General features: G+C 42.8%; 1 protein-coding gene across 1 annotated transcript in view; it reads left to right on the plus strand.

The window, feature by feature from the left end:
* unc5a (unc-5 netrin receptor A) overlaps positions 1–16660 on the plus strand; it is a 329799-nt gene that overhangs the window by 78657 nt on the left and 234482 nt on the right. Inside the window, exon 3 of the mRNA XM_078549746.1 lies at positions 11937–12080. Within this exon, the coding sequence (XP_078405872.1) occupies positions 11937–12080 (144 nt within the window). The remainder of the gene's footprint in view (positions 1–11936; positions 12081–16660) is intronic.

The raw sequence follows: 16660 nt of genomic DNA on the forward strand, positions 1-16660 counted from the left end.
CGATTTTGGAGGGTGGGTAGGAACTTCACATGGAATAAGTGGTGCTTTGTGCTGACTTGGCATATGTTCTTGACATGCCCTGCACTTCTTGACTATGAATTCAATGTTACTGTTCATACCAGCCAATTGACTGTATTTCTTGCGAGTCTTCTCATTTCATTTATGCCCATATGTAAGTGATGAAGTTGATGAAGTATATCAGGTCACAAAGATTCTGGTATGAGGAACTGCCTGCTTTTGAAAATGAGATTTGAAAATGGGAGATGCTTAGTTCATCCTGATAAGGCCAAAATGGTCTCTTGTGCTCGTGGGCATGCTGAATTGAATCAAGCCATCCTTTGGTGATGGTTTTCCACACTTTCACCATTTCTCCTTGTAGCTGACACCCTGGGGGATTGATTGTACTTGCACTCCAGGATTACGGATTACGGATCCCACATATGGAATCAGTGAACTGTTGTACGCCGACAGATTCTCAGTAGTAGATTTTGCCATGGCCTTCTATGTCTGTGAATACATGTCTTTTAGAATTCACAGGGGTAGTACGTTAGCACTTGACCCTTTGTCAATCTTGGTCAGTAATGAGTAGTTACCAACTTTCTTAAGGCAGGTAATTTGAATCTTGGTAAACACCTCGGATGGTGTGACGGCACCTGTCTTCCTTGAGACAGATGATGTGAAACTTATGTTCATTACTCTTTGTCTTATTGTGCACATCATCATCATTTTATGGTTTGTCAATCACCTCGTGTGTATGTTTCTGATGGGATATCAGACAGTCATTCTTCTTGCCTGAATGCAACCATTGTGAATGGTCTGTTTGGACCAGCATTTGGTAGCTGCATCAGCCTTTGCTCTAGTGCACTGCCACTGCCAATGGCCATTTCTACCTGGGTGCTTTGATGTATAGTAATTTTGAGTTGTAAACAGTAAGGTAGAGGACATTTGCATTTTGTTGAATAGAGCATTCAAGAGTGGGAGTGAAATCTTGCATCTAGCTAGGAGATGCCAATCAATGTTTATATTACTAATAAAATTGGTACTATGAAAGGGGTTTTATTGTTAGAAGAGGTGGAGTTCAAAGGGCCTGATGATACAATGAGAATTTACATTCAAAGAGAAGTGCTGGGTTTCACAGAGGGGTTTTTTTGTGTGTGCAGGGCGGAGGCATGGAACATCAAAGCAGCTGTAAGCCTACAACTTTCTGCAAAGGAAGCAAAGTGAAAGGAACCTCATTTTGAATTCAAAAGGTTAAAATGCTTTGCCCGGTGTCTGCTTAAAGTTTATGGGTTATTGTTGCCTCAGTGGAGATTAGTTTGGGAATTTGTTAAAATGTTGTGATAATAGTAATTTGTAGCCATGTGAATATGTTTAACTTGTGTAAATTAATAAATGTCTCATGTAGTTTGATATAAAAACCTCTCGAACGGGTAGTCTTATTTCTGAATTTAGAGTTGCATCTCAAAACATTCAACATTCAATATAGGTTGTGACAGTTGTTTAAAGTTTCCCTCTAGGATTTTAAATAACAGCTCTTACCAACTGTTGTGTCATAACAGTCTGCAATCTGGTCAGAGCAATGCAAGCAAAAACCTTCCCCACAATACTTAACAAGGAGATGCCTCAGTAATTGTTGTCACTGCAATCCCCTTTGTTTTTGTACAAAGTGACTATATTTGCATCACGCATGTCTTGAGGCACAAATCTTTCCTTCCAGCAGTAACACAAAAGTGGAGATGCTGCAGCAGTGCTGGTTTTCTTCTTCTGATGATTTCAGGTGGAATGTCATCATTTCCTGGGGCTTTACCACTGGCAAGATGGTCAATAGCCTTGTTGATCTCTACTAATGTGGGTTGACTGTCCAGCTCCTCCATGACAGGAAAGTCTGGACTGGCACTGAGATCTTCTTCAGTGACAACACACTCTGTTGCATAGAGTTTGAGGCTCCACCCATCTCTCCATCTGTTTGCTAGGTTGAGTGATGATCATAGTCATAGAGTCATAGAAGTCTACATCACAGAAAAACACCCTTCAGCCCATCAAGTTTGCACCGGTCAAACAAGTACCTAACTATTCTAATCCCATTTTCCAGCACTAGGCCCATAGCCTTGTATGCTTCTTCAATGTTATGAGGGTTTCTGCCTCTACCACCCTTTCAGCCAGTAAGTTCCAGATTCCCACTACCCTCTAAGTGAAAAAATTCTTCCTCACATCCCCTCTAAACCTCCTGCCCCTATCACTGATCCCTCCAGCAAGGGGAAAAGTTCCTTCCTGTCTTTGTCTTCAAGAGAGCTAATTTGCTTGCTACTGGGCTTGTTGCTTTCTTGATTCCTTCATACATCCCTCTAGCATCAGATTGTATGCTGCTTCAGAATTTCAACCAGTATTGATTGGCGCAGTGCCCAGTAGTCTGTGGAGACATGATTCTGGCAACTCTGAGAACATCTAGATTTGTTTGCTGGGAACTTGCTTGTATTTCATGAAGATTCTCCTCTTGATTCCAGTAACTGGCTCCATTTCAGCCCAATAAGCCTTAACTGGTCAGCATTCTTCTGCATGCAGCGAGTCCAGAGTTATAGATAGTGTTGCGCAGATAGTCCCACTTTTACACCACACTCTGGCCTTGGACAATTTTGTCCAAAAGAGCCTGATTGAAGATGTTGAGGAACTCCTGGGTCATTTCAGAATCAGTGATACGGCAGGTGTTGATCCAAGGATGACCTTTCTTGGAATGGTATAGTTTCCTTGGCTGAAGCCTCACATTGCTACACGCTAGTGACACAGTCAGTGCTGTGATAGCTGCAAGTGATGAGGACACTGTTTAGGGTGTTGCATCTGGTGATGATGAAATCTAGCTGGTGCCAGTGGCATGATCTTAGATATCTCCAGGACACCTTGTATCACTGCTTAGTTTGGAAGTAGCTATTTGTCACACTGAGTCTATGGTAACAGCTCCAGTAACATCTGTTCTTTCTTGTTTATCTTGCCAATTCCCCGGTGCCCTATGCATGTTGGCCAAGCTATGTAGTCAGTACCCACCCATGCAATGAAATCCTCTAGAAGGTACAGTCCCTCAGTACTTGGAGTTCTGCTGTTGGCAGTATCAAGTGCCTCATAGAATTGATTCTTGATGTCATGTTACAGTCAATTCTTTATATTTTTAACTGAACAAAAGGCTGAAAAAGCTAGCTGCCCAAGGAACACCTGACTTCTTTTGTGGATTGAAACCACTCCCCTGTCTCATGAGGGAACATAAGGAATCTTCCAGACTACCGTTGAATCAATGCCTATCCTGAAACTAATGCAAAAGGGTCATCTCAAATTGAATGAGTCATTCAAACACAAAGACATTGGCTGTGTCAAGTGTCAAAAGTCAAACAGGATGGGTGGAAAAAATGGACATGTCATCCTTTGTTTGAAAAAAGGACTTTGAACTTGTGGAAGTCACATGGTGATAAAACCATTTTGGTTGTCTGATTTTAAACCAGCAGAAGCTGCTCACAGACAGAGAGAATTTACCGAAAGCCATTGAACCAGGTGCAAGTCATCCAAGCAGCCAAGATAATAAACAGCAATACCTTGAAAGTTGGAGAAGGGCTTCCCCCAACCTGCTCCAACTTCAAGTTCACCTGAGAACCAATCTCCTGGAAATTTGACTGCAAGAAACCTTGAGACTTACTGAGAATCCTTTGTTTTACCAGACTTTTACGTCAAATTTAAAGCATTACCACTGTCTAAGAAACTATAGGCCTGCCATAATTATAAGTTGCAGCTGTATATTTTACCTTCATCTTCCTTTAATCTTTGTGTGTCTGTGTGTGAGAGAGAGACGAGTGAGTCAGTGAGACGTCACATTTTAAAATACAGGGCAGGTGTGTGATAATAAATAATCTTCTTTATTTTTAAACTTGCAAAAAGCTTGCTGCTGGGAATATTTCATTCTCGCATTCAGGGTAAGAAAACACACCCCTCTTACACAGACATAGTGATCACGGGCAGTGAAAGGAAACACATAAATCCTGTCCGTGATATTGTATCCGGGATATTTATCCATTGAAACCTGGCCAAATTTGACTCCAAAGGAATTGAAAGTAGAAAGGGAAAGTAATATAACCAAAATCCTGAAAGAAAAACAAAGTGGTTACAGCAGTAAGGTTTGTGTATACTAAGAACAGAAAATAAGATAACTGCTTTCAATGTAAAAGCACTTATGCAAGAGGAGGACCTAATTTGTCCAAAATTAATGCCCTTCAATTTAGAAAAGCTAAAAGCCATAGTTAAGCAGGTAGAACTGAATAAACATAATAAAGCAAGGAAACCCGAAGTACTAAAGATGCTGGCTGAGTATCTGGGCTTCACCTCAGATTCGGAACAGGTAGCAGACCACGTTACCCTAGCTGGGAGAGTAGAGGCTAGAGTTAGAGTTTCAGGCAAGGGGGAAAGAGAGAAAGGGAAGCCCAGAAGGAAAGGGAGGATAGAAAACTCCAGCAAAAAGAAAAAGAAAGAGAATTATAGAAGGAAAGGGAGGCAATTCCAAGAGAGAAAGGAGGAGCATGCTTTCCAGCTAGCAAGGCTTGAGAGAGAGGTACAGGCACAGAAAGATCTGAGACAGATTCCCAATTTGTCCCCCCAGTTTGAAGCAGAGAATGTGGAAACTATCTTCACAGCCTTTGAGAAACTGATAGTTCAATTGCAATGACCAGCGAAGTTTTAGACATCCCTGATACAAGGTCAGCTAGTAGGAAAGGCCCGTGAAGTCTATTCCTTGCTGCTTGTTGAGAGCTCTGCCAGCTATGATCAGACAAATGCAGCTATTCCCAGAACCTATGAACTCATACCAGAGGCTTACTGCCAGTAGTTCCGAAACTCCTGTAAAAAGCACACACAGACTTTCCTGGAATTTGCCTCATGGCACCTGTGCCTGTGTACTACTTCTCTTTAAAGAATCCAATTTGAGCAAGGCAGGATGCAGGTTTGAGGTTACTAACAGATCAGCCATGATCTTATTAAATGGTGGAGCAGGCTCGAGGGGCCGAATTGCCTACTCCTGCTCCTTGCCTGTATGTTGGTATGTTCATAAGGCATATTTCTTGCAGCACAGCAATGTCCACAGTGAGCTCTGTAAGTTGTCATGCCAAGTAGTGACATATCATATTCCTAACTTTCAAGATGCTTGTTAAGAGATGACTCCCTAAGCTGCAAGCACCCATTGAAGTAAGCAGGCCGTGGTGGAACAGCACCCAACTGACTGAGGGCAGCATAGCTTGAGATGGGCAGTAGCTTTCAAATGAGATGCAATGACCTCACCTACCGTCAGAAGTAACCCCTGGCACCTGTCCAATCAAGCGAGAGTTAATAACCAGTAGCTGTGCTTCCTCTGTTGTACCAATGTAAATCATGAAGCTGGAGTGTCCTCTTCAGGACTGGGCAAATAGTATGGGGGCCCTGAGTTACCTAATCATAAGAACTCCCTCTTGGCATTCCAGTATTATCCAAAGGAAAGGATGAAACCAGTACTGTTTGGTACCGGCTCTGCTACAGGAGTTGTTGGCATCCCTGACAGATGACTGATAACCATCTATGGGACTCCATTCTGGATTTTCTGTCAGGGTTTACTCTCTAGCCTTCTTACCCGCCGTGATACTCACAAGGCAATGGGGCTATTTGTCCGTAGCTGGGAGCCTGGTTTGTCAATATATCAGCAATTACATTGTTATTGGACCTTGACAATCTTCTTGTTGACTGAAAATGACATTGTGTAATAATTACATTGTTTTTGACAACTCCTTGTTAAAACAGGGGATGGGCATTCTCCCATCAAAATAGTATAAATGGGTACAACTGTAACACTCTGGTGTGGAAGGGACTGGAAAAGTCTGCTGTACTGAAGACCTGTCTGGAGAATAAACCAGCTTGAGGTAAATGACTAGCGTTGGGCTCATTCCTCCACTACACGCACTTATTGTGATTAAAATGGTTAGTGGCATAACCAGATCGGTGCCCCGTGTCTGGGAGCCAGGCCTCCTCTGAGTTTAGCCTGGACCTGCAAGGTACTCAGTTTACGTATGTTGCCACGGGAAGGCACCACATAGGACTTGCTGATTAAGAAGCTATATACTGGCAGGAAAGGTTTCCCCAAGTTACAGGAAGTCACAAACTGTGCGCACATGGAATCAAGGCACCTCTAAAAGTTATACTGCTAGCCAGCGGTTAGAGTTGAAAACAAGAGGTAACAAGCAGACTAACCACTATGCATCACCCACTATGCTAACACACTTGATACATCACATCAACCAGAGACATACTATGTTAATATATAGCAAAGTATAAATGAATAAATAAATAAATAAATGGATTTTATCTCAGTCCAGACATCCAGTCATCTCCGTTGTTGCCTTCTGCTTTCCAGACGTACATCAGCCCTGAGGAGAATTGTATGACCAGAATGGAAGTAGAGCAAAAGTTGAAAATTAAATGGAGTAACTGCTGAAAATAAGAGGGTTTTGTATTGCAGGGGGGCAGGGTGGTGGCAGTGGTGGGCAGAGGCTTGATTCACTCTGCTTCTCTGGACTGTGCCTGTACGTGTCTGTCATGGGTTTCTTTGGCAGCTAGGTGTCCGGCTAGGTGTCCTGGCAACATGAGGCTCTTCCTTCTCCTCTTCCCTTTCCTCCTCCTCTGAAGATGCAGAATACTCTTCATCTGGGCTATGTTCAAGGCACAGCAGACCACTATCATTCTGGACAACGTTGCTGGTGTATACTGAAGGGTGCTCTCGGATCTGTCCAGGTGCCTGAATCACACTATCAGCAACCCAGCTGCTTGCTCCAGGACCCTTCTTGTGCTTATGTGATTCCATTTATACCTTTCTTCTGTATCAGTGATATGGCCTCTCTCAGGTGCCATCAGCCACATCCTTGTCTGCAAGTAGCCACTTGCTGACTCTGCTAACATGTGCAGAGACCTGTAGGAAATGTGACTGGTGCAGGATGACGGCATCAAGGCAGCTTCAGGTATCTTGCATGGACATGCGTGAAAACCCTCCAGTGGTCACTTACCAGCTGAACATTGAGGGACAGGAATCTCTTCCGAATAAGAAAGATTGCTGGTTGATTTGGTTGATTCCACATGTACACAGTTTGTGACTTCCTGTAACTTGGAGAATCGAGCTACTGCAGAAAATCTGAGAACCCTCTCATTCTGACAGGTGACATCAGCAGCAGAGTGAAAATAAGTGGCAGCCCTGGCAAACATGGCATCAATCGCCTAGGAGACACACTTATTGACAGCAGGTTGTGAAATCCTACAGATGTCACTAACAGATCCTGGAAGAATACAGAGGTGAACAAATTCAGGGTTGTGGTGACCTTGATAGACAATGGCAATACATGTCCAGCTGGTCCATTCGGAAGGGGGTCTTGATTCAGGAATCTGCAGATGTCAGCAATAATCTGCCTTGCAGGCCTTTCACTCTGGTGCTCGGTCATGTTGAGAAAGCTGATGCTCTGCCAGTAAAGCTTGCACTGGGGATTATCACATCCTTCAAGCTGGATTTCTGTGTCCATTTCTTCAGTCTAGTATAGTGGTGAGTGGCTGAGGAGATGACTTGTACTCCTCTTGTACTTCATCAGAGATTCAAGGAAAATCTGTATCAGCTGCTCCCATGCTGCAATGAAGGCTGACAGCAGGGAAAGATGACTCAAGATTAGTAAAGTCTAAAGCAGAGGAAAAGACTTCCAATATGTTGGAAATCAGCTATTAAGCAGCAAGTGCACACTCCCAGAAGAGGTCCTGTGAGCACAAGCCTTTCACATAGGCGGGACAGCAATATAATTTCAATCATTTAAAGCTTTTCAACCTATCAATTACACAGAGCAATGAACCTTTTTGTGCTCTGTCCTTCTTAACCCAGGATGATTTAATACAACTCAGGAAACCCGTGCACTGAGTGTTAAAGTCAGAATGCTGGGTTAAAGCCTTAAATACCTCTTGGCCTATTTAAATTGGACATCCAAAATCTCCCCAGGGTTTCCGGCATGTCTCCAAACACGCCCCAGTAAAAGTTGAAAGTGAACGGGATGAAGTTGGGTTTGTGAAATGCTGGCATTTTTTGAGGATTTTTCCTCCCCCCACTACCCACTGCAGCCGAACCCACCCCCCCACTTGGCATTTAAAATTCCACCTGCTCTATTTTTATCTAATTATAGCTTTTGTACAACCCAATAGTTTTCTGATGTGATTTGTGCTAGTTGGAGCAGTATTACCTAATGGCCATTTTGTTAGGGCACACTTAGGCATTAATTTTCTACTAACAGTGCTAAGAGCTATGTTGGCCTGTATTTTCACGGTGTCATGGAGACTCGCATCTTATCCAAAGTGGCAGCAGGACCCTGTATCCAGAAGCCCTGCCCTCATTCTTGACAGATCCTATTTTCACTGGACGGTGGGGGGAAGGGGGCAGGATGTGACTCACACATGGGGGAACCCTGAACCCAACAGGGCCGCTTGAAGTCCCATTCCTCTTTTTGACAAATCAACTTTTCGCTGGGGAGGGGAGATGGTGAGGAAGAGGACAGAGGGGCAAAATGTGACTCATACATGGGGAAATCTGAAATTTAGCAGGGCTATTTGAAGTCAATGCTGAGTTCAAACAGATCCTATTTCACTGGAGTGAGGCCTGTTTCCTTTTTATTAATGCTCATAAAAGGTTGATAATGTCTGTGGAACTGTTAATCTTGTAATTTAAATCTCTTGCTCTTTAAATTTTGAAAAAAAAGCAGCTTGTTGCGTCTCTGGGTTGAAAAAATCAGTGCATGCAATTTTAATAGCTGTTTGTTGATACAAGTGCTATCATTATAGTATTATTACTACTTGATTGCTTTCACAACCTATCATTATCACAGTGGGGGTTGGGGCTGTAAATTCACAGTTTGATTGAACCTCTTGATCCAAGAGGTTAATAGGGTATTAGCTGTCTTTGATGTAGAACTATGAATACAAATGTTTGCTTTTATAAGGGATCAAGTCCTTGAGAAGTTATTAATGTATTGAATGGGCTTTTGTCAATAAGAGTATTTTTATAGTGAAGTCTGTAATAGATACTTAGAACTTTATTTCATCTCATTGTGGCTCCTGAGGTCTGCCCATGGTGGATACTGGGTGACTTGGCATGGAAGAAATAAGGGCAAAGGGTGGTGGGTGGGGGGCCATAGGTTGGCATGAGTTGGCACTAAGTTGGCATAGGGCCTATAAGAGGCCATGGGGAATGGGCATGAGGAGCATGAGTTAGCATGGAGCATATGAGGACCCAAGGGGGATGGGTAGAGGGGTATGGGTTGGCATGGAGGTAAGAAGGGGCCATTGGGCCTGGGTAGGAGCATGGGTTGGCACGTGGCCACAGATGGGGCATGCAAAGTGGGTGGGGGTGTTTTTATTACGACAGGGATGAAGTCCCAGAGCGCCAAGATGGGCCTTTTAACCAGCCCGCTTCAGCACTCAGCAGCCCCTGTGGCTCCTCCGACCAGGTCAGTGGGCCCAACTCCAGCACATAGTCCCCACGGAACAAAAACCTGGCCATTTGGGGCTGTTTTTCCTGAGGTGGGTTCAACAAGTTGGAAAATGTCCCAACCCTGTGCACCCACCTCTAGAGCAAAAAACTTGGGGCAGAATTTTTCCCTTGTTGGTCGGGCTCAGCGGGGGTGGACAGGGGCAGTCAGGAAGCTAACCGCTGCCCGCAATCGGGGCCCAACTGCGATTTCATGCTGGTGGGCCAATTAAGGCCCACCCAGCATGAAATGCGAGCGGCAGCGCTCAGCGCTGCTGCCTGTGTGGGCAAGGAAGGAGGGCACAGAGCTGCCTCAGGGAGATGAAGGGTTTAAAAAAATAATAATAAAGATTTTAAAAATGTTATAAAACATGACCCTCATGTGATTCTGTCACATGAGTAAGGACATGTTTTAAACAAAATTTTAAAAAATTTATTTTATTTTTATTTGATGTCGGAAACCTCATCCCGCCCATGGATGAGGTTTGCAAAAAAATGCAAAGGCTACTTGGCCTTTTCACCTGCCGCCAACCATAAGATTGGACAGGCAGTGAAAATTTTAAGTTAATTGATACTTTAATGGCCTTAATAACCTTTTGATTGTCGGCGGGCACGCTGCCGATTCCCACGTGCGCCCACCGACCGAACTATCACATGTCCACCCACCGAGGTGAAAATTCTGTCCTTGGCCATGCTGTTGCTTTGAGAGGCTTCTGCCCATACTTCAAAACTGTATGTTGTTAGCTTAGCAAATCCAGCATACAAGAGGGAATTGAGGGAAGTTAATCTAAATGTTATGATAAGTACTTCCAATTCCATCGTCAAAATTCAACAGATCAACTTTATCTGAGAAGACATATTCTGGACACTTGTTAAAAGTGTTATCAGACAGGTGGACTAGAATGGACTAGAAAGATGATTTAAATACAATAGTATTTTCAGGAACTTTTATATTAAAATGACAAAAATATTTATTATTCTGAAACTTGTGAACTGCAATTATGTTCCATCACATTTGTTTATAAGGAAGGAACAAGACAAAATATTTAGTTCACCCTACGTTCAAATAGTTTAGACATAGGTCTAAGGTCAGTGAATAAACCAGTGCATGAGCAACTTGATAATGCCCTTTTAGTTTGACATAGCATTGATCAGAAACCTTTTACAAGTCAGTGTCCGTTGTTCCCTAATATCTTTCTTTCATCATCACAATTTAACAGAATGGCTGGAGATTGAGTATACTTGGTTACAGGGTCAGAAACTGGTAATGATGTCTTAGAGGTGTTCTCCTTTTATGAGCCTGCTCTTCAACCCAAAACTGAAACATTGGCAGGAGTAAGAAAGCTTGGGAACCTATAGTTTAATGGGTTTTCTGTTCTATTGTAAAATTAGCGTGTTGATTCTCTTCAAGCCTATAAATGAGACCCTCTTTGGAAGTACATGTTTTGAATTTTGTTATTCCTTTTTATTTTAATAACCATAATTTGAAAATATGAGTATCAGGTTTTTATTTATACAAAGGATGAAATTAATTTATTGTTTACATTTATTCATTGACAGAACATGGACCTGAGCCATTTTTCTATTATGTATTCATTTAGCTCTGCACAGCCAATTAATATCCAGCATTATTCAAGTTATTCAACTTTCTAGTCCAGTGATTTGTTGTAACATATTAAAGATTAAATACACTATTGTATAATAGTCTTGCCAATAACAAAGTCATGCTCTCTCCTTTGCTTCCACATCAGTAGGTCATGCAAGGTAAAAAAAATAAACAAAGCTGAAGCAGAATATTTATCACAATTATTTACAAAAATTGTCATAATTTCAAAGGTTTTTTTAAAAGTACATGGCCTGAAAAACATATTTCAACAGCACCTCTCATCCATGAAACCTCAACTGCTGAGATGGACAAGCAGAGCAACTGCATGGAACAGCACCATTTGCATCATTCCCTCCAAGTTACATACCATTCTGTCCTTAAAATTTACCACCTTCCTTTCATCATTGTTGGATCGATAGACAGAATTTCCATTGGTGGAGCAACATGACCACAAAGACTGCAGCTTATTGTGGGGGAATTTGATCACATTCTCAGAGCAACTAGAGGGATAAAATAGATGCCAGCTTGCCACAATGCCACCCAGAACCTGAAAGTAGTTTTATTTTAATTCTGGCTTAAAAGTCTTAATGAAATATAAAACCCATATGATGATATGTGAATGTTTATATGAAACAATGGATTTTATGTGAAAATCCTCCAGTTGATGGGCAATGTACAAACTGCAGTTGCATCTGTGCATAACCCATTATTGTAACTCACATGGCTCATGGTAAAACAGGTTAGAACTGATGTATCGAGTTTTAATAACACCATTGTTACTGCCCACAGGACTCATGGTACTCCAGGTTAGAACGGATATTTCACGGCAGCAAATAGAGAAGATGTTCGGCTTAGAAGAATACTGGTGCCAGTGTGTAGCATGGAGTACTACAGGCACTACTAAAAGCCGAAAGGCTTTTGTTCGTATTGCATGTGAGTATCCAAAGTTTACTACATATACAGCTTGTATGTCAGTATATATTAAGATTGCTGAAATTTGTAATTATGCTTTTGAAAAGCTCTCAGTTTGGTTCAGTTGGTAGTACTCTTGCCTGTGTCAGGAATTTGTTAGATTAAGACCTACTCTAGGACCTGAGTGCATATCCTAGTTTTACACTTCAACACCATACTTATGGAGCTGGATTTTACACTTTCAGGTGGGATGAGGGAGTCAGAATAGGAAGTGAGTGGTGGACTCACTTCCGTGCCCACCATCTCAATGTGGCTAATCAAGCATCGGACAGCCAATTTTAGCACTCACCCAGTGGGAAGGTGGGCAGCTAACCGTGGGAAGGGGGGCTTGACGCCTAATTGGGAGTCTAGGGCTGGACATACAACAGCAGAGGGGTTAGGTTATGAACTGAAGTCAGTCCCGACCAACAATTTAAAGATGCCCTGCCCTCTCACTCTCTCCTTATTTGTTATGGCAGTCTAAAAATAGTGAATGATCTAATGGCATTTGAATGCTGCCAGCTTTGCCAGCAGATGAATGTAAATAAGCCTGTGGCATTATTTGACTACAAGGAAGTTCTTCTAGCCCACTGGCCAACCTTCTTCCCACAACAACATCACCACTCATCTAATTTGCTGTCTTTGGAATCCCACGGTATGTAAATTAGCTAGGTAACAACCTGATTGCAATTTTAAAAGTAATTTATTGTGTGTGAAGCACTTTGGGATTTCCTGGGCATGTGATAAAGTGCTATTTAAATGGAAATTGTTTCTTGCTAGCTTTTAAATAATAGTTGAAAATGTACAGAAGAATGCATATCAAAGTTCAAATAGGTTTTATGGGCAGGATTTTCCACTAGATTGTGTTGGTTTTTCAGCACAATTAACCTGAAAGCAGCCAAACCAGAACACAAAAATTTATGAATTTCGAGCACAAATTACTTCCAGGATAAATCAAGCTTCTGCAATTTTTCTACAAACTTAAAAAGCACTGTCCTTGTAGCTGGCTCCACCCACAAAGCTGCCCATGCCTCTAGATGAAATTAATCACCCGAGCGATTTTTCACTAGTTGTGCCTGTTTGTGGACCCCCAAGGGCTCTCTGAAAATTAAGCTGATTCCATTAGGCACAAGGACACCAATATGCACCTTTTAGAAGTTTTTTTTTAATTTGCTAATGATCTGACTACTGTACATCCCTGTTACAATTAAATAGTTCAGTATAGTTTTTAAAGTCATTTTCAGTTATTTAAAATCAGGTTACTCACGAGTGGTGAATGAGAAATTGATTAAAGTGCTTGCCTTCCTGATAAAAGAATCTTTCATTGCATTATCAAACTGCAGCAGGTTATCACTCTTAAAAATATCAAGGAATATTTTGAATGCGAATGTTTAAGGAAAAAACTATTGGACTCTAAAACGCTGCCTGATTGTACTGGTTCATGAACAATTTTATGTTTGTCAATATGCAAATATGTTTGAGCAGAAACTTGAGGAAAAAAATAACATTTAAACTAGGGCAGTTTCAACCACAATCGCTTCCTGGTTTGCTGATTGCATCTAAAGTGGACACTCTTGGTCTATATTTTTAATGCTTCACTAGATATTCTTCTCACACTTAGCATACATTCATAAGTGAGTGCAGGCACTTTACAAACTGAAGTGTGGTCTTATACGCATCAAACAGAAATGTTTGTTGCTTTAATGGATTCACTGAATTGACGCAAACCCTGTCATATTCTCTTAGTCTTTGGAAAGCAAAATAATAAACCTTCAATCAGATCATGCAATTTGAGTCATAAACTATTAATCAAATTTATTCAAAGTATAAAGTAGACAGAGTGCTAAATCAATACAGCAGATTTTCAATCGATTACAGAACCTTTAACATTCACCTCTTTGATATACAAAAAATAACGCAGATTGATGGATTTTTCCAACAATCCTAGTATTAAACCTGGCCCTAGGTCTGTAATTTAAACGTATATGTGTGAGCTCATCCAACTACATTTTCAGTTTCTATTTAGTGAGCTTAGATAAACGGCAGTAGTGTTGGGCTTTGGGAGTGCCACTGCCCAGTGCTTCCCCCTCCCAGCCCCCACTCACCCCCTGAGATAAATTGCTTCCCTCCCCACCCTCTTGTGATCCAATGTCACCAACACCCTAAGCCAGGACGTCAATCCATGTCATGACCTCCTATCAACCTGGCCTTCCTGTTCTCCCTGATCTTCATAAAATAAATAAAGTTTCTCAATTTCCATTAGACATCAATCCAACACATTTTTCTCCAAGCTGAAGGGTTTGAACTTTTCTCCTTTCTTTGATCTTCCTTCTTGGTACTTTTAAGCCACTTCACATTATATAATAGAAATTATGGTCAGAAGAAATCTATTTGGCCCATAGTGCCTGTTTGTTCTTCAACCAGAGCCAACCACTCTAACAAATCCTTCTCGTCTCAACTTATGTGATGGCCAGACTATCTTATCACATTCACTTCTCTCTGGCCCATTCTCCATAAAACACAGTTGATCTTCATCTGTAACTTTTTGTGGTCCCTGCTCCCCACCAGCACCTCTTGCTTGAACCCAAATGCTGTTTCTTGCCCATTCCCAGGTGCCAGCAACTCTGTGATTCTGTGGCAGGTACTTCCCTTCTATTTTGAGGCCTAGCTACTTCCGGGCCTGACCTTGACTTTGGGACGCTGACCAGTATTCAGTATTGTCATAATGTTTCTGAGAACATGAAATGCCCTACTGCTTCCAACTGCATCCCATTGCCACGACCTACCCAACTTCAGCAATTTTGTCACCGCAACACTCCCTGTTGGACCTAGACATCAGCACCAGATGTAGAACTCAATGCCACTACCTCCTTCCCTAACTGCCCACAGACACTAGTACCCTCACAGATCCACCAGACCTCTGACCTTTCAATTCCTCCCACTCTCCAGACTCCCACTTGAGTGTTCCTATTTATCCAAGTACTACATGACAGCTGCCCTAGCCTATGTATACTCCCGTAGACCAGTCCTTCCCCCATGTCTCACAGAGGCCCAGCCATCTACTAAAGTAATTTCAATCTACAGGCTATATTCCTCCCGTGCCCCTAACCCAAATGTTCCGATTTATCCTCTCTGTTTATATGTTTCTAACGCCTACACTAATCCTCTACTTTCTCCTCAGCTCAGCTGTGCCAGTCCCTTCTGGACTTTCCTGAGCCTGATCCCTCCAGCCAATAAGCTTTGCAGCATAACCTCAGTTTTAGAAAGTGTAAGAGACAGAAACTGAATAGATCAGTAATGGAATGTATGTAGGAGCACAAAGAGACATTGGAGGATATATAGAGAGGATAAAGTGAAGAGGAGATACTTCCAGTAAGAGTGAGAATGGAACAATAGAAAGGAGCTGCACAGAGGAAAACAGATAGCATGATGGGAAATGTATATTACAAACAAACAAAGAGAAAGATAAATAGTGGAAAACTTAGAAAAGGATTAGACAATGGTAAAGAAGCTAAGGCAGTTACAGGAAGAGAGTTGTAATTTTACTTTGTTCATGAGCAATCCGTAATATCTTATTATGTTGTGTGTTACACATTATAACACCTCTGTTGCAAAAAATGGGCCTGAACTTCAGCGGAGTGGCAATCAGAGTCGAATTGCCACTCTGCTCCTACTTTGTTACCTGGAAATCTTTTTGATCCTGTCTCGCCCGACTTTATGACTCAGGCCAGATGAGAACTGTGCAGGGCAGTGCGCTCCTGAGGCCTTCAGTCGAGCACTGCAGAATCGGATGCTCCTTTTTGATGACACTGGCTACCCAGTTCCCTGGGAGTTCAGGAGTTGCGGGGGAGTCCCATGAGGGTTGTCCCATGGGGGGTTACTTGAGGGGATGAGGCAAGTACCCTGGGGTTTCAGTGAGGTGGGTGGTGGCGTGTTTTCCCCAACCCTTCAATTTGGAGTGATCCAATCCTCTATTAATAACCCCTCAGCAAACTCAAGATGAGGTCAAATAAGAAGGGTGCTTTATTTTACACACACACAAAAGGTGAGAAGTTTTTGCAACATCTGCCCCTTTTTGCAATCAGGTAAGTTTAAAGGTGCAGCCACTTTCAAGCCAGGAAGAAGGTAGATTTGTTTGGGAAGTGGTTAGAATTTAAGTGGGGGTGGGGGTGGGGGGGGTCGAGCAGTTGCGGGGGTTCGGGCAGTCAGGGAGTGGGGTCAGGCAGTCGGTTGGGGGATGTCAGGCAGTCGGGGGGATGTGTGAAGTGGGCTGGACATTTGGAGGAGATGGGGGTGGGTGGGGTTACAGAAGGGGGGCTGGGGTGGTGGTCAGACAGCTAGGCAGGGAGGGTGGGACAGCTGGGGAGGGAGGGGCAGTTGTCTGGGGGGAGGTCAGGTCAGCAGTGTGTGAGGGAGGGTGGGGGGGAGTGCCGGGTCGGGTCGGGCTGGGCTGGTAGTCGGGAGTTGGGGGGAGTCCCTGGGGGAGGGGGACAGTGCCTTGGGGCGGGGGATGGTCGGGGGGGATCCTCTGTGGGTTCAGGGCTTGGGGGGGTGGGGGGGGT

The sequence above is a fragment of the Cetorhinus maximus genome, chromosome 10 (assembly GCF_964194155.1).
Source record: "Cetorhinus maximus chromosome 10, sCetMax3.hap1.1, whole genome shotgun sequence".
In the NCBI taxonomy this organism is placed as follows: domain Eukaryota; kingdom Metazoa; phylum Chordata; class Chondrichthyes; order Lamniformes; family Cetorhinidae; genus Cetorhinus; species Cetorhinus maximus.